This window comes from Petaurus breviceps, unplaced genomic scaffold (genome assembly GCF_028583685.1).
Source record: "Petaurus breviceps papuanus isolate PSGF00001 unplaced genomic scaffold, PetGlider_PUasm1.0 90925, whole genome shotgun sequence".
In the NCBI taxonomy this organism is placed as follows: Eukaryota; Metazoa; Chordata; class Mammalia; order Diprotodontia; family Petauridae; genus Petaurus; species Petaurus breviceps.
In genome coordinates, this window is record NW_027187380.1 from 12555763 (window position 1) to 12582506 (window position 26744).

The 26744-nt window shown below is 41.1% G+C and overlaps 1 protein-coding gene across 16 annotated transcripts in view; it reads right to left on the reverse strand.

Moving 5' to 3' along the window:
- The window catches only part of TMEM94 (transmembrane protein 94), a 52043-nt gene extending 26903 nt beyond the window's left edge, over positions 1 to 25140 (reverse strand). For 6 of the 16 annotated variants that reach the window (XR_011166119.1, XM_069076412.1, XM_069076411.1 and 3 more), the window contains exons 1-5: positions 25012 to 25140; positions 23401 to 23474; positions 10271 to 10397; positions 8299 to 8383; positions 4749 to 4814 (exon numbers count right to left, since the gene is read on the reverse strand). Coding sequence is in view for 14 of the 16 variants with exons in the window: in XM_069076412.1 (XP_068932513.1) it covers positions 4749 to 4802 (54 nt within the window). In the remaining 2 variants the exon portion in view is untranslated. Of the gene's footprint in view, positions 1 to 4748; positions 4815 to 5100; positions 5143 to 8298; positions 8384 to 10270; positions 10398 to 12065; positions 12156 to 17457; positions 17542 to 23400; positions 23475 to 25011 lie in introns of those variants that run through there. The other 10 variants (XM_069076407.1, XM_069076408.1, XM_069076406.1 and 7 more) reach the window with 10 other exon arrangements.
- Between the last annotated feature and the right edge of the window lie 1604 nt (positions 25141 to 26744).

The window sequence follows — 26744 nt, forward strand, 5'->3', positions numbered from 1 at the left end:
AACAAAAAATATGAATTCAAGAAATCATAAAAAGAAAATTACCTAGATTTATTAGCACTAGAAGGTGAAGTGAAAAGAGGAAGAATCTGCCTGATGAAAGAAACCCCAAATGTCAATAAACCATGCATAATACCCTTTGGCCCAACAATTTCACTATTAGGTCCATCCCCCAAAGAGATCACAAAAGAGGAAAAAGTATTTTGAACAAAAATTTTGTATGTAAGTACAAAAATATTTATAGTAGTTCTTTTTGTGGTAACAGAGAACTGGAAACAAAGGAGATAACAATCAAGTGGAGGGATCAATAAACAAATTATACTATATGGAACATATGGAATATTTTTGTGCTGTAAAAAATGATGAATGGGCCAGTTTGGGAAAAACCTAGGATGACTTGTATAAGCTGATTTAAAGTGAGAAGAACCAAGAGAATAATTTATAGAGAAACAACAACGTTGTAAAGAAACACAACTATTTTGAAAGACTTAACTCTAATCCATGCAATGACCAAATAAGACTTAAGCACAGGCAGGCAAACTAAAGCCCAAGGGCCAAAACAAGAAAACTTTATTTTAAAATGTAAAAACCAGACAGAACCCACAAATTGACACAGAGAAGCTAACCTCCCGCTGAGTACAGGCTGGCAGGGCAGCAGGAATCAGCCAGTGCAGCCCTACAGGAGCCAGAGGTTTTAGCCCCAGGGCAGGCCTGACCAACCACTGGCTGGAGGGACTTCACATCACCAGCAGCTGTGGTGGTTTCCAGAATTATCAACACATAGATGTGAAGGACAAAGTGAGAGGTCAGTGCAGTCTGGACTTTGGGATCCAGTAGTTGGAAGTGCAGTCGGCCTTTGCCCCCAGGGCAAGAAGCCGCTGAGGCACCACAGCCATGCAGCCACCCCCACGTGGCAGCTTCAGCTCCTGGCCTGCAGAGTGTAGGGGGACCAAGCAACCAGTCTGAGGGGTAATTGCTCTTGCTTTAACCTGCTTGGATCTAGATTGTGGTCTAGGTTGGAGGTCCTGGGGTGTGTGACCAGCTTGCCAAAGCTTGTGGAGACTTCAGAGAGGGCACCCAACTAATACCTTCGGCAGCTGAGAAAACCCCAGCATTTGGGACGAAGCTCCCCTGTCTGGTGGCAGAGTCCTACTATGGCAAAAAGCCCAGGGGTCAAGTGATTGAGTGGCAACATGACCAGGCAAAGGAAGCAAAATAAACAGAGCAACCTAACTTTACACTCCTGTTTTGGTGACAAAAAGGATCAAAGCATGGAACAGGAGGAAGACAGTGAAGTCAGAACTCCTGCATCAAAAGCTTCAAAGAAAAATAACGAGCTGGTTACAAGCCATAGAGGACCTTAAGAAGCAAATAAGAGAAATGGAGGAAAAATTGGGAAGAGAAATGAGAACGATGCAAGAAAATTATGAAATGAGAGTCAACAGCCTGACTGAGGAAAATAACACCTTAAAAAATAGACTAACTCAAATGGCAAAAGAGGCTCAAAAAGGCAATGAGGAGAAGAATGCCTTAAAAAGCCAAATTTGCCAGATGGAAAAAGAATCTCAAAAGCTCACTGAGGAGAATCTTCCTTCAGAAATAGATTGGAGCAAATGGAAGCTAGTGACTTTATGAGAAATCAAGATGCTGTTAAACAGATCCAAACAAATTAAAGAATAGAAGGCAATATGAAATATCTCATTGGAAAAACCACTGACCTGGAAAATAGATCCAGGAGAGAGAATTTAAATTATTGGACTACCTGAAAGCCATAATCAAAGAAAGAATCTAGAAATCATCCTCCAAGAAATTCTCAAGGAAAACTGCCCTGATGTTTAAGAACCAGAGGGCAAAATAGAGACTGAAAGAATCCACTAATCACCTCATGAAAAAGATCCCAAAAAGAAAACTCCTAGAAATATTATAGCTAGGTTCCAAAATTCCCAGATCAAGGAGAGAATATTACAAGCAGCCAGGAAGAAACAATTTGAATATTGTGGAAACACAATCAGGATAACACAGGATCTGGCAGCTTCTACACTGAGGGATCAAAGGGCTTGGAATATGATATTCCGGAGGTCAAAGGAGCTGGGATTAAAACCAAGAATCACCTACCCAGCAAAACTGAGTATCATGTTTCAGGGGAAAATATGGTCATTCAGTGGAATAGAGGACTTTCAAGCATTTAAAAAACCAGAGTCGAATAGAGAATTTGACATTCAGACACAAGAAGCAAGAGAAGCATGAGAAGGTAAACAGGGAAAAGAAATCATAAGGAACTTATCAAAGTTGAACTATTTACATTCCTACATGGAAAAACAATAATTGTAACTGATAAAACTTTTCTCAGTATGAAAGTAGTTGAAGGGAATAGAAATATATATATATATATATACATATATACATATATATATATATACGGTATATGGGCATATGAATACATATGTGAATGTGTGTATATATGTTTACAGGTATACATAGATAGAGGGCACAGGACCAATTTAACAGGAAGGGATGATACTTAAAAGGTGACACTAAGAGGTGAAAGAGGAATATAATGTGAGGAGATGGAGAGAGACAGAATGGGGTAAACTATCTCATACAGAAGAGGCAAGGGAAAATGGTTACAATGGAGGGGAAGAACAGGAAGGCAAAAGGGAATGGGTCAACCTTATTCTTACTGAATTTGGCTCAGGGAGGGAATGACATACACACTAAACAGGGTATCTCACCCTACAGGAGAGTAGCGGGGAAGGGGATGAGAGGGAAGATGATGGAAGGGAGGGCAGGCCGGGGGGGGAGGGAAGTTGGAAGCACCCACTTTTGAAAAGGGACAGGATCAAAGTAGAGAATAGAACAAGTGGGAGGTGGGATAGGAGGGAGGGAAATATAGTCAGCCTTTTACAATATATCTACTATGGTAATATAGCTACACATGTACAACCTATACTGAATTGTTTATCTTCCCAGTAAGGGTGGGTGACAAGGTTGGAAGAGAATGAATCTGGAATTCAAAATTTTAAAATCAAATGTTTAAAATATATATATATACTATTATTAATACTATTTTACATGTAATTGGGAAATAAGATATACAGGGACTGGGGCATAGAGATCCACCATGCCCTACTCAAAAAGTCAAAGGGGGTATGGGAGAAGATATGGGAGAGAGCAGATTGGAGGAGGGGATTTCCTGTGGGACCTCTATTTTGGGGTGGTGGGAAGGGAAAAAACGGGGAGAAAATTTGTAACTCAAAATATGGAGGAAATAAATGATGTAAACAAGAAGTTAATAAAGCATTTGAAAAAAAATAAAACAAAATAAAATGTAAAAACCATTTCAAGGCTATGCAATATAGCAGGGCCACAGTTTGTCTTCTGAACCCTGCTCTAGAATACTGAACAAAGAATGCTACATATCTCCTGACAGAAGGGTGATGTGGACTTAATATGCAAATTAAAGCTATATGGTAAAAGTGACAAAAAAGCAAAATGTTAATAATTGGAGGGGCTGTAGGAAAATGAGCTCATGAATGAACTCTTGGAGGAGCTATGAATTGATCCACAATACTGGAAAGCAATTTGGAAGTATACCCTTGATGTCACTAAACTCTGCAGATTCTTTGTACCAGTAATACCACTATTTAGGGTTATACCACCAAATATATATCAAAAATATAAGGAAAGGACCCATATGTACCTACATGCCTTCCACTGCTTTAGTGGAGAGGTGATGGGCTATAGGTGTGGAATGAGACCTAAGTTTTCATATATGAACAATTCAATACAAATTTGTTTTGTTTATCTACACTTATTTGTTACAAAGAAGAGCTTTTATGGGGTAAAAAGGGGAGAGAAAGCAAAATGGAAGAAAAAAACCATAAATCCAACAGTTTAAAAACACAGAAGAAAAGAGGAGGGAGTTCATAAGAGGACACAGACAAGTAGGGCAATATTGGTATTATCACATCAAATTTACATATGTGTGTATTTTAAAGCTGTACATAAAAAAATCAATGGTTTCATATACAATCTTTTTCTGGCCTTCTTTGCATATGGAAATATCCACATTTGCTGATTATTTCCTAGTTCATAATACTTTTTAAAAAAGAGTAATGGCAAACAAAAAAATCTGGTTTTTAGCAACTCACAAATAAACTTTGTCTGAAGCTAAAAGATAGCAGGTTAACAGTATTGATCCTAAAGGTCCCCTCTCCTTCAATCCTCCCTATTCCTAACTCTAGCATTTTTCCTCATCTCTTTCCTTCCATCTTCCACAGCCACCAAAGAACAGGATGATATTAAAAGATCTCTACATTTTCAAAGAAGTCCTCCCATCTTTCTACTACCTGGCCACAAGAAGGTCGGGCCTTAATTCTTCATGCATCTTCCCAGTGCTATCTTCCTTCAAGGATATAGAAAGAATGCTAACACTCCTTAACATAACAACCCTTGGATAGGCCAGAGTGGATGCTGTCCATGTTTTCACTCTGCTTGGGTTTGGGTCATTTAGACTTTCCTCCATCTTCTCCAACCAACTCATGAGCCTCTTTGCTAGTTCAATGGGCCCATCAGCTTTTTGGCTGGAAAACCCTGGCACATTCCTAAAGGCCTCACTGCCTCGGGCCCACCTGAAGCTATTCTAGCTATTACTCTAGGACCTTTGAAATGTTCACAGACCTTAAGATGAGCACAAAGCAGGGGACAAGCTATTTTCAACAGAAACATAAAAACCAATGTGGCATACTCACTTTGCTGCACTTGCCCTGATGGGGCATCCACAGTTCTGCCTGCTTAAAGAGCATCGAGGATAAGGCCTGAGTAACCAAGAGTTAAATAAAATAATTTTCAATACTGTCCAGAAAAAGAGTTAGAGGACAAAGAGAAAAGGAGAGGGGGAAGAGGGGGAAGGGGAGAGAGACAAGAGGACTAGAAAGACAAGAAGGGGAGAGGGATGAGAGAGAGGGAAGAAAGGGAGAGAGGGAGAGAAATGAAAGAGGGAGAGAGATGAAAGAGGGAAGGGGGAAAAAGGTAAGAGAAAGTAAGAGGAAAGGAAAGAGGGAGAGGGGAAGAGGGGAAAGACAGACAGACAAATAGACTGACCGAACACAGAAAGCCAGAGAGAATGTGAACAAGAAGCCCAGTGCTGCAGAGAATCAGGAGCTGCTCCAATCTGCTGATTAATTCAGCCTATTTCCAGTCACGCTGAAGATTCAGAGAGGGAGGAGGCAGCAGCAACAGCAGCAGCGGTAAGAAGGAGGGTGGGAGGCAGAATAGAGAGAGAAAGGAGGGAGGAGATTGAGAACAGTGAGGACAAAGTTTGTACAGTGTTCTGCCAGATAATCAAGAGCTTGGCTCATTTATCATATGAAACCACTAGAATTGAGGTACCCATGTCAGGAGATGGAAAGGTATATGGTCAAAGATGATGTGCAGAGAGAAAGGAGTTAACAAATAAGCATCACAGAAACTAGGGTAAAGAAAAGCATCCCTGCTGGATGCTACAGGAACCAGAGACTGTCTCCAGCTCCCCAAGGATTGCTCTATGGACCATTTATATCCTCTGAGGAATTCGGAAAGGTAAGAAAAAGGGTGAGGAGCAAGGTAGCTATTTCCCAGTGAGAACTCCCCACAAGAGAGTACTTAAAGTGACTTCCCTACTGCCAAGGACCAGTTGTTCTCAGTCCTAAGACTGGAGGAAGGAAGAGAGAAAGGCAATGCAGAATTTTAATAGCAACATATCCTGTAGTGAGAAAAAGAGGACTGGAGTTGGAGAGGGAAGACAGCTACAGGCTATCCTCAATTAGAAAGGACTTGGGCAATGGAAGCTAAAAAACAGAACTTTAGGCCTAGATGAGTCAAGAAACAGAATGAAGTAAACACATCACAAAGAAGGGAGAAATCAAAAGTCTAGCTTAGATCAACGTCCTTTTAGCACTCCACTCCACACTTGGGTGCTTCCCCTTCCCCCCTACCTTCCATCCAGGGGTTATCATCACAACTCACATTTATAGTGTTTTGAATATATAAAGCACTTCCTCCAAACAACCTGTGAGATAGGTAATACAAGTATTATTATTCTCATTTTATAGATAAGGAAACTGAAACTTTGAGTGACTTGCCTAGGGAACATACAACAGAGCAGAAGCAGAGACTGTCATTATGCTATGACAAGTGAAGAGATGTAAAAGCAGCTGATGATGAATCCAAAACCCAGAATGAGGCAGACCAGAAGGGCTACAGTTAGGTAGGGGGGCTCCCCTGAAGGATAACCAGACCATTTCACCTCCAGAACAGAGAGAAGGGGTCTTGCAATAGGACTCATACTGATCAGCTAACTCAATTAACAAGTCACTTCATAGGCCTGGTCTTATGTAAGTAAACATTCTCCAAGTACACAAAGCACGTACATATAGATCAAAGAAGCAAGAGAGTGGCCCCAGAAGTAAGAATATGCATTTCCACACATTCACTGTAAAGATGATGGACTACTGGTGTGGGATATTGTATGTACCAACAGACACAGTTGATGTGTTGGTTGGTTTTACAAAACCAACTTGTTTTGTTTTCTCTTTTTAAAATCCTTGTTACAAGAAATGATTTGCTGGGTGAGAGAGAGGGATATATTCAGAAATGAATGTGATTTTTTAAAAAGGCTTAATTTTGGAGGGAAAAGGGGACATGAGGGAAGACGAGATGAAAGGGACATGCCACAAGAACAGATGGCCCCAGCTGCCCTTTTAGATAGTACTTCAGAAATCAGAGAGATCTGATAGGAAAGAGAACCTAAAGCCTCATGGCTGCAACTGCAAAGGGACTGAAGCAGAGGAGCGAGAGAGAATGAGCCTGAGCATCTTTCTCTAGGGCACTCCGTTTCCTAGACGACACCATTTCATACCACAGGAGGGAAGAAAGAAGAAAGAACCTTGATACAACACAAGCTGGCCTCTCCCCTCCCCCTTCCAAACACAGCTCTAGGTAGGGCCCCAGGCAAACCCACTGGCATAATGGGGGCAGAAAGGAGGACTATTCCATCTAAATGTGAAGGCTAGTGAGCTTCCAACACTCCTTGGCCACTTGGGACAGAGGGAAGGGCAGGAACAGCTCCCTATTCAGATAACTTCTGTTTATACAATCTGGCAGAAGTTTCAGGAGTCAGCCCACAAGAGGACTGTCTGACTCCCAAACCACGAAACCCAACTTTGTCTGCTGGTAAGGCTGACCACATAGTAGTATTACTCATTTAAAGAGACACAGTTGTAGAGATAGATAGCTAAACCCTCAGTGCTGTGCGACATTACCTAGGAAGAAAAGTTCACTGGTCCTAGGCTCCACTGACACTGCATAATATCTTGTTCAGCAAAGCCATAGCACCCATTTCTCGGCAGTAGAAAATGTAAGCACTAATTCTAAGACGCAGGAGTTTGGATAGATACTGTTATAGGATATATACTGTGGCCTGCAGAAAAGGGAATCAGATACAGGGAGACACAGCAAGAGATTGGGTACAAGCGGGAGAAGTAAGGAGGAAGTCAGGGGTCAGGAAATCAGCCAGTATCAGCCAAGCTGATCTTTAGTTCTGAAGCCAGCAGGAAAGTTACCCAACTACTAATCACAATCAGGCCAGCTTCATGCATTTCCAACACCACAACGGCTGAAGAAGATTGATTTCCCACTCTGTACTCAGGAAGTCCAGATCTGGCCCCAGCAAATATAAATTATAATTTTCCAGCCAGAATAGGAAGGGAGCAGAAAAATTCCATCATCAGCCATTTAAAGTCCAAACTCCTTAGTTTGGTTCTCCACAATTTGGCTATTACCCACCTCTCTAAATGTATTTCCCACTACTTCCCTACACAAATCTTCTGCTTGAGTCAAACTGGTTTACTGAATTTTCTCCAAACATGGGATAAACAATCCCATCTCAATAATTTTGCTCATGCCCTGGTCTGAAATGTCCTCTCTTCCACCCCTCCATCCCCCCAAACTCATGCCCAATCCTTTTTCTTCAAGGCCCAGGCTCATGTCCCACCTCTTCCATGAAAAATCCCTTTTCTGAATCCTCCCTCTAATTTTTTCACCAATTTAATTAGCACATACTACCTTGAGCAAGTATTGCTATCCATCTGTTTTTGTATTTGTCCCTACTCCCAGCTAGACTATAAGCCCCTCTGCCTGGCCAGTAGCAGCACAAGTGCCTCACACAGAACATACACTCAATAAGTGCTGATGATACAGGTACTATATCATGAAGACACCCACCCAGGCCTCATCAGCTCAGGAAGGGGAGGAGAAGGATACAGAGGAAACAGGAGCAAAGAACTTCCCAGAGATGAGCCTTCAGACTCTTCTTGGGCTTGGCCAGTGGATCTCAGAACTTTGATCCCTACAACAACAGGAAATGGTATTTCACCATCAGGGTCAGGCCAGAAGGTAGTATTCTCTTCTCACATCAGAGCCAGGGATGGGCTAGAGTTATCTCTACAGCATTCTTTTCTAAGATTTCTATAGATGAGATGACCTAGGATTAGCTGGGATACTACAGGCACAGCAAATGGGCAGACATATTATCTCCTTCCCCTCTGACCATACTTCATTGTTCAATAGCATCAGCCCTGAAACTCAGATAACTAGGTCCTTTTATAAACCTCCTAGAAAATGATGTCCTAATTTCTACAAGCTCTTCTGTGACTTAAGCATGAACCAAACCAACAAAAAAAATGACAACAGTTCTGCTTTACTCTCTTTGAGTGAAATTGGCCAGTAGACTTTATCAAGACATAGGTTCATTGACAGAGAAATATCACTACTAGGTCTGTATTCCAAAGAGATTAAAAAAAAGGCCCTCCATAAACAAAAATGTTTATAGCAGTTCTTTTAGTGGTGGCAAAGAATTGGAAATTGAGAAGATGCCCATCAATTAGGGAATGCCTCAAAAAGTTGTGGTATATGATTGTAATGGAATACTATTGTGCTATAAGAAATGATGAGTAGGATGCTCTCAGAAAAACCTGGAAAGACTTACCTGAACTGATGTAAAGTGAAGTGAGCAGAAACAGAATACTGTAAACAGTAACAGCAATATTATACGATGATCAACTGTGAATGACTTAGCCATTCTCCACAATACAATGATCCAAGACAATTCTGACTTATGAGAAATGCTATTCACCTCCAGAGAAAAAAATGATGGAATCTGAATACACATCAAAGTATACTATTTTTTACTTTATTTGGAGAGGAGGAGGTTGTCTGTGTTTTCTTTCACAACATGACTAATGTAGAAATATGTTTTGCGTGACTGCATATATATAACCTATATCAACTGCTTTCCTTCTCAATGAGGGGGGAGAGGAGATGGAGGAGCTCAAAATTTTAAAAAACAAATGTTAAAAATTGTTTTTACATGTAGCTAGAAAAAAATGAAATATCAAGAAAACAAAAATAAAAGAATAATGAGATTAAATTAATAAATCTTGGCAAATGGATAAGAGAGAGAGAGAGAGGTTCAGAGTAACACCCTTGAGGAGGAAATTCTTGGTTCTGTTTACAACAGAACCTCCTTCCTGACAAAGAGAACTATGGGAAGGTCAGAATGAGAGACAAAGGCACTCTGGTAATTACACATAAAGACCACCCAACTCACAATTCAACATTAGTGTCAGTGGCATAAGATTATTTTAAAGTGAGGATACTGTAGAACACTATACTGAAAAATCCATGCCACCAGCCAGGCTGACTTGTACCAGATAACAAAGCCAGTACCTGAGTTTGAATGGTGCCCTGCATTCTCCCTATCTTGATGTGATTATTCTCTCTAGTTACAGAAAGGCCATATGTGATCAACTAAACTCATAGGAATCAACTAGTAAGGCTCTAGTAAAGATCAAAACAATCTAAATTACAAACCCTTGGGCAAGAGCTCTAAGTAGCTGCTGTGAGCTCCAATAAGAATCAAAAACCCCAGTGTAGCTTTATGCATTCTGTCAATTAATTCCAACTCATTTATCTATCTTGCATTCAAGAATCTCCACTTCTCTGCCTTCCCACCAAGTAATATTACATGACCCCACACTGCTCCCCAATACAGTCAACAGACAATAATCACATTACAAGTGTAAAGACCCACTCTAATTCCTACTAATTTAGAATTCAAGTCCCCAAAATATAAGAGTCCTCCAGATTAATAGAGGTCAACTTGAAGGATTGGGGGGGAGGGGCAGCGCAGATCCAACAAAGACAAAGAAAGAACTTCAAGGCAATGAAGGCCTACCTGGTGTTTCTTCAGGTCCATGGCTCAAAAGTGCAGTAGGCATGCCCAGAAGAATGTGGTAAGGACCCAGCAAGAGGGTCCTCTTTCACACGTACAAGCCCTAGTGACTATGTCACAGCAACATCACCTGGGAAAATACAAAGGGAAGGTGTGGGGAAGAGGGTGAAATCATGTATCATAGATTTAGAGCCAGAATTGAACTTTGAGATTATTTAGAACAAACTCTTCCATTGTACAGCTGAGAAAACTGAGGCATAGTAAAGTTAAATAGACCAAGGTCACAAAGAACTTAGTGTCTTCTGACTACAAATACAACATGCTTTCCACTACCCCAGGCTACTTCCATGGTACATCCAGCTTTGATGGGCTTGGTAGCCAATGAGTAACACAAAGTTAACTTGTGTGTGTGTTCCCACACATTGGCATGGGAACAGAGGGTGGTGAGACTGACTGTTTCTGCTTAGTAGAGTGGCCACATTCCGCACTCTTTCCTAGCAACCTATCTAGAAGTAAGTTGTCAGTCCTATACTAATAGAGTTCCTTGAGGCAAAGAATGGAATCAACATCTCATGGCATGGGGGGAGGGAGGGGGGCCTCATATCTGGATGGGATATGAAAGATCAGGGAAAAGGAGAGGGTGGAGTAGAGACCTAAGTGCTCAGGGAGTGGCAACGTGTTCTTTCTACTGCTGTCATCAGAAGCTGAATACTCAATTACTTTTATATATTTAGGTTCTGACCAGTTAATCTCCCCTGAAGCCCCAGTAATAATGCCTTCCATTCACTGGGAAACATATACCATCATAACAACCTCTCCCCACAGTTTGCTGCAGTTTATCTGCAGGGCAGCATTCAATAAGGACCTACTAGAAGCAGGTTTGGAAGCTACAGGATGGCCAAGGACCCAGAAGCTTTTGATGACAGTTTGGATCTGACAATACAACCACCTGGTAAAGCAGGTTGATATTAAGCCAAAATGAAGAGCACCCACCACTTTCACTCCTAGATCGCTCCAAGCATCTCCCTCTACTCAATTGAGCTTTAGCAGCAAGAAGTCACATGAGGATGTGCTTGGCCTGAGTGGTATAGGGAAACCTGGCTTGATACCAAGTCATCCTTAGTCTGAAGGATTTCTGAGAGGCATAGACACATCTTAGGAGTTCATCTTTACTCTGGAAGAGTCCCAGGGGAGCCTGGTACAGGACCTCAAAATAGATTCATATGCTTTGGACTACATGAGGACTTTGCCACTGTCATTTAATTGTTCTCTGGGGTGTGTAATGTCCAGGATAGACAGTTCCTATGGCAGTTGTTGAGTTGGTTTTCAGTCATATTTGACTATTTGTGTCCCAATTTGGGGTGTTCTTGGCCAAGGTACTAGAGTAACTTTCCATTTCCTTCTTTTTGCTCATTTTACAGATAGGGAAACTGAGGCAGAGTGAAGTGACTTGCCCAGGGCCACACAGCTAGTTAAGTGTCAGAAGCCAGACTTGATCTCAGGAAGATGAGTCTTCCTGACCCCAAGTTCAGCACTCTATCCATTGCACCATCTAGCTGTCCTATGGAAGACTGTTGAGGAATTAACAAGTTGTCTTACCTACATCATTCCCATGCAGTACACACAGCCCAAGAAACCCACACACTGCAGGGACTTGGAAATTACCCACTCCTTTCTACAAACTAGCCCTGTTTTTTTGGCCTGTATACTGATGCAATTGCATCCAACGGTTTTAATCTGGCTTTCCTTGTGTAGTGCCCCCTGGGTGGTACTGTTTCTCCCCCTGACCAGACCTCACCATTCATGGGATGCTAAGGAGATTAGGCAGCAGCAGAACAATGGACTCCACAAAGCCTGTCACCAGCTAGATGTCACTGATCAGAAAGAGCTGGAAGGGAGAATGAAGTATTATTATCTTCTGGGTTCAATGTGGGTTGAGAATAGAAAGAAGCATAAAGTTCTCATTTCAATTGTTCCCAGTGTTTGACTGAGATGCCACAGCAGGGCAAATATACAAATATACAAAGACAAATATGCCAGTTAAGTCTCCCAGCAAAGCAGAATTTTCTTTGGCACAAGGTTAATTTCAATAGACAAAGAAATTGATACCTCTTTAGAATGATACCCCCTTAGAATGATACCTCTTCTTAAAGTGTCTTCAAACAGAAATAGAGTATATACAAGATATTTCTTACCCATTTAATTCCCAGTCAACCTGCTCAGAACCAGATGCAGACTCCAAGACACAGAAAGGAATATCTGTTATTTACAAAGGGGGAGACCCAGATAAACATGCACTAAGGATACACTGAATGTTGATGGCAGATTCAGATAGGGACCCTGGAATTCAGACTCAGTGCTGGATCTCAGACCCCGGACTCCCCTGGGGAAGGCTGCCAATTGGAACAGCTACCTCTGGAGCTAGCAGTGTCAGGGCCTCTTTAAAGAGGGGACAGCCAAAAAAACCTCAGAGGAACTGGCTCACAAAGGAGCTGTCAAGAAACACAAAAGCCCTGTCCCAAGAACCCTAGCAAGGAGGCCCAAGGCTCCAGAGCAGCCAGCTCCTCAAAAACTCTCATTCAGATTCCTGGTAGGCCAGCATCAGTGCTGCTGATGCAACAGTCCAGATCCAAGAACTTGCCAGCTCTTTTCCAATTCCACCCCCATTCTCTCCCCATCTCTAAACAATGCTTAGAAAACAGAACTAACCCAAGAGGGTCACGGAAAGAGAAGAGACAGTGAAATGGTTCTGGGATGCAGTGACATTTTTGCCTCAGGCAGCTCAATGAAATGGGCTCCTGAAAGGGCAGACCCACTCTTCCACATAGCTATTTTCCACACTCAGTTTGCCTTGGGATATGTTTTATGTGTATAGCACCAAGGTCCCCATATAGTAGCAACCCAGGGTTTTTCAGATGAGTCACCACAAAGATGCTAGATAGAGACTATTCCTATAAATTCCTTCCACTATCATCCAACAAGGAACCCCAAAGATTATAAAGTAGTTCTGCTGCCAACTAGGACCACAGTAGTATAATAATGATAGATAAGAACAGGAAATCTTTCTGAGGAATGAAGTTCTTCCATTATTTCATACATTAGTCTACTAGAACTTGGGGTTATTTTCTTAAGTCTGATCTATAACCAGATCAGATATTATGGCTTTAAAGGCTAGTTCCATTCTTGAAAGAGAGATAGTTCTAGGCTAAAGTGCTCTGGAAAGGTTTCATGAAGGAGATGGGACTTGGTACCTGGAAGGGTATATAGAATTTAGATTTAGATCATGAGAGAGAAAAATTCAAGAAAAAGGAAAGGAATGCAAAGAGGTAAAGACACATGAATGCCCATGATATATTTGAAGACTATTCTAGAGTACAGGGTGTCCTTAGGGAATAAAAAGTGAGGTTGAAGAGCCCAAATTATGAAAGGCCTTGAAAGCCAAGGAGTATGAACTTTATTCTGCAGGCAGAGGGGAACTATTAACTAGTGCAATAAGCAAGATTTTTAAGAGCATGGTAAACTCTGATTTTAGGAACATTAATCTGACAGTGGTAGAATCCCCAGCAGAGGGGTGGCCAGGTAGCACAGCGAGTAAGAGCACCGACTCCAGTGTTGAGAAGACCTGGAGATCGAATCCCGGGCTCAGACACTTAGTACCCACCCAGAAACACGGGGCCTTGTAACCTTGAGCAAGTTACTTAACCCCAATTGCTTAGGAGTGGCCAGGTGGCTCAGCGAGTAAGAGCACCGGCTCCAGTGTCGGGATGATCTGGATCAAATCTGGGCTCAGATACTCAGCACCACACCCAGAAATAACTGGCCATGTAACCTTGAGCAAGTTACTTAACCCCAATTGCTTTAAAAAAAAAAAAAAAGAATCCCCAGCAGGGATCAATTAAGAGATTGCTACAGTTGTCCTAGCTTGGGATGATGAGGGTTTTAGACTAGTCTGATGGAATATGAAACAGAAAGGAAGAGGCAAAGACTTCAGATGACAGGCAGCCCAACTCCCACACAACTACTCAAGCAAAAACCTAAAAATAGCATAAGACCAAATAATGACCAAGAAATTCAATGAAAATCTACAGCAAGTGACTTCATCTACGCCAGAAATGCTTAAAAATTTTAAAAAGTCAGCACTGGCCCTGGAGTCAGGAGGTCCTGAGTTCAAATTCGACCTCAGACACTTAACACAAAAACTAGCCATGTGACTTTGGGTAAGTCACTTAACCCCAATTGCCTTTCAAAAAGCAAAAAAAAATTTTTTTAAATTAAATTTTAAAAGTCAGTTAGAAACCTATAAGCATTAGGAAAGGGGGCCTGTCAGAAAACAAGAGAGAAGTCTCCCAACACAACCAGAGATTCACACAGCTTATAAAGTTCTGTACCCAGAGAACAAGAATGCAGGTCTTCTATGCAGAAAGCCCCAAGGTGGCTGGAAATTCAAAATGCAAAACCAAGCAGGGCTGACCTGCCTGCCCAAAGGTAAAACAGGAGAGAGAACCTGGCCTTACTACAAAGCCCCAGTTCCAGAACTATGGCTGAAAATATGGGTTAAAAGAAGATACCAACTACTATAAGGAATCATTACAGATCCAGATACCCAAAAAGACAGAACATGTCTACTTAGAAGGAATGAAGCAAAAGATAAAAAAATTAAATAGAAGCAAAAGAGAAAAGAAATGGAAAGTGAATTAAGTAACTTAGAAGAGAAAGTGGTAAGCCTTACCCAAGAAATAGGATCCCTGAAAACTAGAATAGACCACACAGAAATCAATAACTTCATGAAAACTAAGAAATATTAGAATAAAATCAAAAGATTGAAAAGAAAATGAAAGATGTCTAATATTAAAAAAACAATGACCTAGAAAACAAGTCAAGAAGAATGCCTGAAAACATTATTTTTCAATAAATCATAAATGAAAATGCCCAGATCTAGTCAAACCTGGAAACAGAAAGCAAAAAAAGATATAGGAAGAATCCTCTAATCACTCCCTAAAATAAACCGTCAAAGAAAAAGTCCCAAAAATGTCATAGCCAAAATCCAGAGCTCCTATATCAAAGAAAAAATTACTACAAGCATTCAGAAAGTACCATGGGACCAGTCAGGATCACAAAAAACCTGGAAGCTTCTACCAAAAACCTGAGATCTGGGAATACAAATAAACGACAAGATATAGACCCATAACCAAGAATAATCTGCCCTGAAAAGCTAGGTATAATCCTACAGGGAAAAATAGATCTTTAATAAAGCACAAATGTTTCAAATACTTCTAATGTAAAGACCAGACCTGAGTAGGAGCTCTGAAGTACAAACACAGGAGTCAGAGAGACCTAGAAAGGTAAATTTAGATGAGCAATTGGAAGAGATTATATAACAATAAAAGGCTTAACATCCCAAGAGGAGAAGAAACAAGTATCCATTCAGCACGTCTTCAAAGGGTGCTGAGAAAATTAGGTAAAACAAAGGACCTGGGCGTGGACAGACTGTTACACCACAGTTTTAAAGTGAGGATGAAGGGAAAACATTAGCTTAAAAAGGAAGAAGGGGATGGAACTTGCTGCTTCTCATAATGTAAGCTTAGATGAAGTGGTATTTACACACACATGCACTTACATACAAAATCTGCTGTAGAAATACATTAAACTCAACAGGAAAAAAAGTGAATATGAGGGGAGGGAGAGAATGTAGAGAGATTAAGAGAGGATAATACCAGGGAGATAAGAGTCACAAGCAAAATAAACTTCAATTATGAGTACTGAAAAATGGAGTGGGGTAGGAATAGATAAGGAAAACTGGGGAGTTTAGCAAATTACAGTATCAGAATGTAATGGAATTATTACTAAGCACTAAGAAATTAGGAGAGATGATTTCTGAGAATCATGGGAAGACCTGTACAAACTGATGCTTGGGGAAATAAGCCGAACAAGAGAAGAATGTAAATAATAACAACACTGTAAAGAAAAACAATTTTGAAAAGCTTGAGAACTCAGATCAAAGCAATGACATCCCCAAAGAGCCTACAATAAAGCAGGTTACCCACCTTTGGACAGAGGTGGTAGAGTTAAGGGGCAGGAGGAGACACATTTTAGAACATGGCCAGGGTACAGATTTGTTTTTATTGACTAAGTCTTATTAGTTTCAAAAGTTGTTTCTCTTTTCTTCCATTTCTTAATGGAGAGATGAATTGGAGAGAAGAACAATAGTCATGCAAAAAAAGGCAAGAAAAGGGAAAAATAGGCATTTGTAAATGCATATACAACAGAAGGAGATTCAAAAGGAAGCACAGACAAGCAGGAGAGCTATAAGAGTAATTTGTTGAATTTATTATATACTTCTTAAAAAATAAGCAATATGGAATTATTTCATTCATCATTTCATATACAATCTTCTCATATTCTATGCTGTGGTATTTGTTAAATTCAGAATTTCTTAAAGGTCATAAGAAACATGAAAGGAAGGGAGAGATGTTTCCTGTGGCTATGTATAGGAACAAGACCATATGTTAATCCTCCAGAAAACAATTTGAAGGAACAGACAGGTAACGGGCCCCTCAAGAGGAGTTTAGGGTAAAAAGAAGCTGAATAATCCAGTTTTTAAAAAATTCTTTTTAACAAAATCTCAGTAAGGATACCACTGACAGCCAGGAGACCTTGCATCAGAACATGGGCAGCTTCCAGTTCTGATTCAGTCACTGTTTGTTACTTGGCAACAAACCCCCTTAGCCTTAGGGTCAGGGCCTCAACTGCAAAATCTATTTAAAGCAGTGAGGTTGGTGGAGAGAACACTAAACTTGGAGCTAGAAATCCTGGGTTCAAGACTCAGCTGTGGCCAAGGACAAGTCATTCCATCTGAGACTCAGTATCTTCCTCTTTAAAATGGAAATAATGATATTTGGGTTTTTGTGAGAAAATAGATTTCTAAGCGTGAGACAATGTAATAACTACATGACCTTCCATTTTCTCTCTAGTACTTATTCTTCCCCCACATCTCTTTTCAACATCATTCTTCCTACTCAGGAAGGCTGATAGCACCATTAACGCCACTTATAGAAGACACTGAGGTTAAGTGGCCATTTAGTCCCTATAGCAGCCTCCTCCACTGGGCTGATGCAAGGGCACTGTAGCCACAGTTTTCCACCTTGAACAGATATTTCCACCTTGAGTAGAACTCCAAATGTGACCCTTACCCTTGTTATGCCAGGCAACCAAAGCTGTTTACCACTGTCTTCAGCAGTCCATAGGAGCCAGCTAACCTGCAGTTTTAGATGGGTCTGAAGGCAAAAACGTACACAGTGGCTTCATTTTGAGGAAAAACACATTTCTGCTTCAATCACAGCCTATCCTACTTAATGAAAAGATGACTGGCTGCTTTTGCCTGCTTATTATCCAAGTTGTAAAGTTGGAAGCAAAAATGTATCACTGGCAACAGCCTCCTTCTTCCAGGGTACACTGCTGGACTCAAAACACTGGGTTAAATAAAGCCTCCAATTTGCAGAACCCTTACTTTAGTGTTCCCTTCTTTCCCCACACAAATTCTTTCCTAAGGCGGCCTCTAGGGAGGGGACAGTGAGGGGAAAGGCAGATTTCCACTTTCACTCCTCATCAGCTATGCAGGAGTTAAGCTTTCCAGAAGAGTGATTCTCAGCACCCAGGCCTGGCACTCCCCAGCAACTGCTCAAAATAGAAATGTAAAGTGCTTTCTCCTTTCTCTCCTTCTATTGCCTGACCCTTGTTCTCTGGATCTGTATTCTCCTCTTACCCAAGTCCCCACAAGGAAGGATGGACTCAAACTCGATCAGCTCTTATTTATTCAGGGCTTATAAGAATTTAGAGGTGGGGACCACTTTACCCCTTATTAACACCTCTCAATTTTCCTGCTCCTACTTTCTGATAGAAGATTTCATTGGGAAATGAAATCTGCTACAGAAGCCTAAATAAAAGTGATTTTTAGATTCCAGGTTCAAATCCTGCTTCTGACACATTCTGGCTGTGTGGGTATAGCCACTGACAAATTTTAGTGTCCCCATACAACTAAAACTATGAATTTCAAGTAGAGGGGGTTTCTTTGCTGAGTGTTCCCCATACCACTGAAATCCCAAAGTAGGACAAAAAAAAGTACCCTCTCCACAGAGTAATATAATTCATAGCTAGAATAGACCTTAAGGATCATTTAGTTCAACGGTATCAACTCAAATAGAAATGAGCACCACTAAACAGTACATAAGGATCCTTGAAGGCCATGTGTTGACTCAGTTTTTAAATGTAATATCTACATTTTATTATTTTTAATTTATTTTGTTAAATATTTCCCAATTACATTTTTAACCTGGTTTGGGCCTCACTTGGAAGTGTTGCCCCACATATGGCCAATGGGTCATCTTTCATCTAGTCCTATCTGTTCATTTTACCGATGAGAAAACAGGTCCAGATAAATGAAATAATTTCTACAATTTGTTCAAGGTCACACAGGTAGTAAAGGACAGAACCAGGATCCACACTATCTTCTCCCAGAGGATATCCTCTCCATAATCAAGCATTAATTGTGGAGTGTAAGTGTTGGGGTACTGGACCAAAAGTTAGGAAAACCTGAGTTCAAATCTGCCTGACCTTGAGCAAGTTAATCTCTCTGATTAACTCAGAAAGTTTCATTTTTCCACAAAGGGGAATAATAAAACTTGAAAGCACTTCACAGAGTTATTGCGAAAATCAGATCAACAAAAACTGCTTCATAAACCTTAGCATGATCTATAAAATATCAGGCATTATTATTTCAATAGACAGTAGAACACAGTGGATTAGAGGATCAGCATGTTCCAATCTCCAAAGCACCTCTTGAATCTTTCAGTCAATAAACAAACAACTAATAAAAACCTACTATGTGCCAGGCACTAGGGATACAAAAACAAGAAAAATCAAACAATCCCTGCTCTTGAGGATATTCTGTCATATGTACATGTCTAAGTAGATATGGAATAAATACAAAATAAACATACACAGTAATTGAATACAAGGTCAATAGGGAAGGAAGTAACCAGGAGTTGGGGGAATCAGGAAAGCAAACCACCCCCTTCTCTCTACTTACATATGGTCACTACCCCCATTCAGGCCCTCCTGACCTCTAAATGGGACAACTACCAAGCTTAATTGGTCTCTCTACCTCTAACATCTACAAAATTCCAATCAGTCCTATACCCTGCTGCCAAAGTGACTAGAGCCCAGATATGACCATGTTATCACACTATTCAATAAACACCAATAGCTCCCTACTGCCTTTAGAATCAAATATGAATTCCCCTAACATTTAAAGCACTCTACAATATGGCCCCCACCTACCTTTTCAACCTTATTACACATTACTCTCCTTCAAGTGCTGTACAGTTAGCCAAACTGGCCTTCTTCCTGTTCCCCATATATGACACTCCATCTCCAGACAGGGGACTGACTGTCCCCTCCATAACCAACATGTGCTCGTTCCTTCCCTCTCCACTTCCCCTACTCCTGCAGCTGCTAGGCCTCCCCTTCAAAAAAATAACCTGGTAATTATTTTGCTGTATTCAGAGAATCTCCTGAAGTGGCCACACATATTCCAATATACATTATTCTAAATTATAATTATGCAAACTATGGTAATTGGCTCTAACCCAATGGAAATATGCAGTGCCAATTTGAATAATGTGACAACTTCAGGGGATTCATCATTTGTACTGATCAGGACCTAGCTATATATATACATATATGTATATATATACACACATACATACATACATACATACACATACATACATGTTTACACATACACACCCACACACACAGTACCTACTAACATTATCATCTACTATCATCCATCTAATAATGGTCATGAGACAGCCATCATGTCGACTAGAACAAGAGTCAATAGAATGTATATGGGGTCTCTCCAGAAAGAATATAGGCACTATAAGGATAAGGTCTATTTCAAAGGTGAAACAGATATTTCAGTATTTTTGCAGATGAAATTGAAGCAAAGATATATAAAGAGACTTCTCAAGGGTCATGTGTGAACTCTGGAAGAAAATTCAGGGGCCACTAGGTAGCACAGTGAATAGAGAGCACTGGCCCTGAAGTCAGGAGGACCTGAGTTCAAACCCAGCCTCAGACACTTAACAGTTACTAGCCATGTGACCTTGGGCAAGTCACTTAACTCCAATTGCCCTCCAAAAAGCAAAAAAAAAAAAAGAAACTTCAAAAATATCTTTGTATCCCCAGTACCTAGCATAATGCTATGGCATATAGTAGGTGTTTAATAAAAGGTAGTTGATTAGACTGAGTTCATGTCCTGATTCTGACACAAACTACAAGACAATTCTTGCTTTATGTAAATTCACATTACACAAATTCAACTTTATGTAAATTACTGTGAAAGAAATCTTCATTCCAGAAAAAAAAATAAGAAAATTCCTCATGCAAAGCAGATGCTGCACAGCAATACAAAAAGACGCTGTATGATTTGGGCAGCATAAATGGCAACAGGAGGCTGAGAAGCATCTCTCAGTTAGTTTCTGTGTGTCTGCAGACAGTGAGTGATACTGTACTTCTCCATGTGCTCAGTAGTAATCCTTATCTTTTCATCATGGGTGGTTGCAATTGTAGTCTAGAAGGGAAAAGTGAACCATCTCATAAGCATAAGCCAATAGACTTGGAAATGAAAATAATTAGAAAATATTGAAGAGAACAGAAATTGTCATCAATAAGATAGCATGTGAACTTAGTCTCGTGGTATTGACTTTAAACATCATAGTGAAAGATGCTGTCCAGATAAATGAACAAGCAAAAGGCAGTACTTTCATGAAATCTACTTATCTGTCGAAACAAAAAGAAGGTACTATTCTAGAGATGGAGAAACTATTAACTAAATGGATAGAAGACTAGATTCAGAAGAATATTCCTTTAAGCTCAATGACAATTCAAGCCAAGCCTCAAAGTCTCTTTGAAGATTTAAAGGAAAAGTACCCTGAAGGAACACAGGTATTACAGCAAGCAGTATGATTTTTTAAATCATGCAGGATTTCATAATTTGCAAATGTCAAAAGAGTCTGCTAGTAAATATATTGAAACAGCACAGAAGTTCCCAGAGTTCCTGAAAAAAATAATAGATGAAGGTCCTTACTTGCTGTAACAAATCTTTAATGTGGACCAAATCTGGCCTATTTTATCAAAGAATGCTATCTTGAACCTATATTTTGGTGGAGGAAAAAACCATACTGGGGCATAAAGCTTCAAAATAGAGTTACCCTTCTACTTGGAGGGGATGCACCTGAGACTTGCAAATTAAAACCTGTTCTTGTGCACCACTAAGAAAATCCCAGAGCACTGAAAGGAAACAGCAAGGCCACACTACCTGTACATTATTTTGCTAACTCTAAGGCACAAATAACACTTATCTTCTTTGAACAATAATGGGGTCATTCTTGAAGATTTTACTCATTTTGGATAATGCCTTTGGTCACCCTCCCCATCTGGATGATTTTAATGACAAAATAAAAGTGGGTCTACCTTCCTCCAATACTAACCACCTCAATAATACTACCTATGGAATCAGGGACTGATTGCTACACACTACATTTGCCTTGGCAACTGCAGCTTTGGGTGCAGACAAGGAATTGACATTGACAGGCTTCTGGAAGTCCTAACATTTATCATGCAATCTGGAATACTGCTAAGGCACAGGAAGATGTTAGAGAAACATGTATGAAGAGATTTTGGGGAAAAGCATGCCTGCAGTTCATTCCCAATTTTTGTGGATTTGACAAAGATGAAAAGTTTGAAGTAACAAGATTGTAAAGTTAGCAAAAGAACTGGAGCTAGAAGTGGGTGAGAATGATGCAGAAGAGTTGATTGAGTCTTGTGGAGAAAAACTATCAATTGGGATCCTATTGAGCTGCTAGCTGCAAAGATCACAAAGGAAAAAAGGGAAGCTTAGGAACCCGAGGTCGAACCAAAAAGGTCTACAACAAAACAGCTGGTAGAAGCATTTCACCATCTGAGTGAATTTTGTTCTTGTATTGAAAAGCTGGATCCAAATACTTCAAGATTTTTAAAAGTTCAAATACTAGCTGAAGATATTACTTGATATTGTCAGATATACAAGGGAAAAAAAGAGTCACTATCCAAACATCTTTTAATAGCTTCAAAAAAAAAGTTGCACAAAAAGCCATCAGTGATAAAGCCTAGATACAGTGGGTGGGAAAGGCACAACATACCACATAACTATGTTTACTGTATAGTACTGTGCATACTTTATCAATAACTTTACCTTTCATTCCATAATTCTGTTTATTATCAAAGTATTTAACATGCCTGCATGTTAGTATATTTTATGACTTGTGTTAAAGGTATTACTTTGTATATGCCTTTGTTATAAAGGCTAAGTGACTTGGATCTGTAAGAATAAATTTGCACTATGTAAAAATCACTTTACTTAGAGGTCTGCTCATGGTCCACTTATGTAAAGGAGAACTGTCTGTAACTGTGTGACCACAGGCTAGTCACTGAACCACTGTGTTCCGCAGGAAACTCTAAAACCTATTAGACAAGTTGCTGATCTGTTTTGTTACAGGCTACCCAATCCAATGAAATCACAAGTCCAGGCCAAATATGAAGAGACTTAAGCTTTATCAGATCATGAATCATTCCATTAGGGTAAGAGATCACCAGCCCTACAAACAAAAATATCACCAGAATTAATAGTAATTAATCGTTTGGTTGTTGTTTTTTTTAATTAGTCAAGCCACTGATTTTACCTTAAGGGCTTTTAAAACTACTCATTCTTGCCAAAAATTGCAGTTTAGACCTATCATCTTATAGACAGTACTAGAGAACAACTATGGACCACCTGGAAAATCCTTAAAAACCACCAGACTGTTCTTTGAGAACTACTGTTCTAGTGGAAACATTCAGATGTTTGGATTCTCTTCCAGACAGTTAACACATGGGCCCAGAGAAGTTCCTTTACCTATCTATGGCTGAATCTCATGTGCAAAATACTAGAATATCTATTTCTCCTAGGAGTATCCAAGGGATAAATTCAATTTTGTCTTTAAAACTGAATTTCTCTAATAAATGTATAAAAGAACAGGTGATCATTTTCTCACCTGGGCAAAGAAACACCTACAGGAAAGGAAGACAGACTTGGTGTAGTGGTTCTTTCTCTTCTGGACGAGTCATACTGCAATTAGAGGAGGAAGAAAGGGATAACAGAATATGACCAGACCAATAAAAATTATGGTGTAGTTAAAGCTGAATGAAACATACAAAGCAGTGGAAAAAGTTGCTGAATTTAGAGTAAAATTCCTACTCTGTTAGGTGGTATATATAAAGTGCTTCACCAGCTTTATCGAGCTATATAAATATCAGTTGTTATTGTTGATTACTTGTGTAACAATTGTGTGACTTTTCACTTAACCTGTGTGGGCCTCAGTTTTCTCATCTATCAAAATGACAGAGGTGGACTAGACAGTTTCTAAAGGGTCTTTTAGTTCTGAAGCTAGAATGCTAGGAGCAGAATTTTCTTCTACTCCCCACCCAGGGAGTGGTGGTCTGAACTAGAGAAGTCTCCTAAGTAGAGTAACAAGTGGTTCCTTAGGGTGTGAGAACAATAAAAACTTTTAGTTTTACTAGATGGGAGCTATTGCATTCAAATTGTTGTCTGAGGAGGTGGGAGTGTTACCATCACTCCTACCTACTCCATCAAGGCAAGTATGAGGACCTGTACCACCCATGCCCGGAACTCTCTTCCTCATCTCTGGCTCCAGACTTCCCTAATATCTCAGCTAAAGTCACTTTCTGCAAGAAGCTTAGTGCCTTCTCTCGGAGATTATCATCTCTCCAATTTATCCGATATATAGTTTGTACGGAGTTGCTTGCATGTGGTCTCCCCCATTAGGCTGTGAGCTCTTTGAGCATAGGGATTTTTTTTTTTTTTAGCTTTTTTGTATCTGCAAAGTTTAGTACTGCGCCTCCCACTAAGGTAATAGGCTCTTAATAAATAAATGCACAGGGAACTTACGAACTGGGACAATAGCAAACTAAGTTTATTAAAGAGGTCCAGGGAACAAAGCTGAGCAGCTCAGCCTGCTCCCAGGGTGCAGGGTGCACAAAACAGGTGCAGGACCCTTTTTGGGGAGGGGGGAGGGGTAAGGAGGTGTGTGGTGGGCACCCAGGCAGAAGTCCGGCACCCGGGCTGAAGTCCTGCTCCCAGGCAACAGTTGCGGGGGAGGGCCGGTTTGCAGTTGTCGAAGGGGAGTGGACTGAGATTTGGCTTGGCCTTGGGACTCCCCCAGGGACTATAAATATACATTACAACATCAGAGCTGAAAAGCTCAGGGTCAAAGCCCATGCATGGCAAACCTGAGGCCCTGGACCTGGGAACCACCAGGGCCCACCCTTGGTATATATGATGGGGGCTGAGGGGGAGGGGCTTTCCTGGACAGCTGGACCCCACCAGGAGGAAAGCCTGGGGCAGGGGCCCTGAGGGAAGGGAATAATAAAGGAGAGGGAAAGGAGAATAGAGGCAGTGGCTAGCCCCCTCCACTCATTCCACTTCTCCCCTGGGACGAACTCCAGGCGAGGCCCATTCTCCCAAGTGCAGACCCCACTCCCCAGGTCTTGGCCAGGAGGCCAGAGTAGGAAGGAGCTACAGAGGGGTCAGCCTTGAACCAGACTGCCCCTCCCCAGGGGCCGGTCCCTGGCCTTCTTGTACTTACCAGGCCCTCGGGGGTCCCGTCCTCCTCTCGCCAGAGTCTTCTCCCCCCCCCCCCCTTCCCCTGCCCCCACTTCCTCAATCCACTTCCCCTCCACCAAAGGCCGCCGCCATCTACGTTTCTGGCAATGCTAAAAGGGAAACCCCTCTTTCTCCCCTTTCCAATTGCGGAGCTGCCGGCTGACTGAGAAGCGTTCTATTTTTCTATTGGTCAAAAGCTAGAGTGGAGTAAGTTTCCCAAAATCTCATTGGCTCTCGGATAAGAGGACTGAAGTTACTTCCGCCCTTCGAGGCCGGGGTAGGGGCAGACCTCTGCGTGTGAAGTGATACCTGAGGGAGGGACGGAGGGAGGGAGAGAGAAAAAAGCCTTCCTGGCTCCGGACTGGCTGACCCGCCCACGCCTCGAAGCCGGGTGCTGGAAAAGGAAGCTTCTTAGCTTTTTCCTCTTCCCGGTCCCTGCCCTAGAGGAGAAAAGAGTTACTCGCGTAACCCAACACAGCAATCAATATCTTAGCATCTCCCTCCCCTCCCCCATACCCTATTTGTTCAGTTCACCCGATGTCTATTGTGCAAGGTTCAACTCTGAAGAATGTTCTAGGCCCTGCTCTGGAGATACAACTGTGCAAAACTCTGCTCTTGGGATACCAAAAAAAAAAAAAATAGTACCTGCTTTCGGAGAGCTTGCGTCTTCCTAGGAGATAACAAAATGTGTGTCCAAACGTTAAATACAAGATATTTCGAAGACAGCACCAACAATTGGGTGGGGGTGGGACTGAATCAAGAAAGGCTTCACCATAGGAAGTGGCATATGAGCTGAACCTTGAAGGAAGCTAGGCATCCCGGCACAAACTGGACGTGGAATGCTGATTTGGGGGCACCGAATGTAGGCAGAAATCTTTCCCAAACTTTCCCTCTCACCCACTTTTCCCTCCTTCCTGTTTCCTCCTTTCTGTGATAACAGGAGGATGCTTACATCACAGAACCAGGAGCATCCTTACCTCTTCCCCCATATACAGAAACATTGCCACGAATGAATGAATAAACGTTTATTAAGTGCCTGTTATGGGGTCAGGCACTATGCTAGGTGCTGTGGACACAAGTACAAAAGTGATGAGTACCCGATTTCAGGGTGTTTACATTTTAATGGGAGGATATACCACATATAGGAAGTGGATTTTGGGTTGGAGAATCATAAGATTATGAATGGAACCGTAGGGACGATGGTTCTTATGTTCTTTCAAGTAGTAATGGTAGCATTGATTTAATTACCGTTCCCTAGGACAAGAGTAAGAGAGGCAGGAGAATGGGCAGGGGATAGGTTTTGGCAGAAAGTGAGGAGGACAAGATGGGTCTCTGATTTCCAGATGGATGGTTGAATGGGATGTGAAGCATGGACTGAGGCTCCATAAATCTAGTGTTAGATTTTCAGCCATTCACTCACTCTTAGTACAATGCTGAGGTTGAGTGGATTAATTCACCTGGGAGGGGGAGAGGAAGGTAACCGTCCTTTTAGTTGCTGTTCCAGATGGGGCAAAGGAAGCAACTGGCAGGGTAGATGGTACCTGCATTACCCATAACAATAACAATTATAATACCTAATTTATGTAACAAGTAAAGGTTTATATAGTGCTCTATTTTACCATCCCTTAGACAGTGTCTTTTTACTTTCTTCCATATCCCCAGTCTTAGCACAGTGCCTAGTTGTTGTTGTTCAGTCCTTTCGTTCTTCTCAGATTC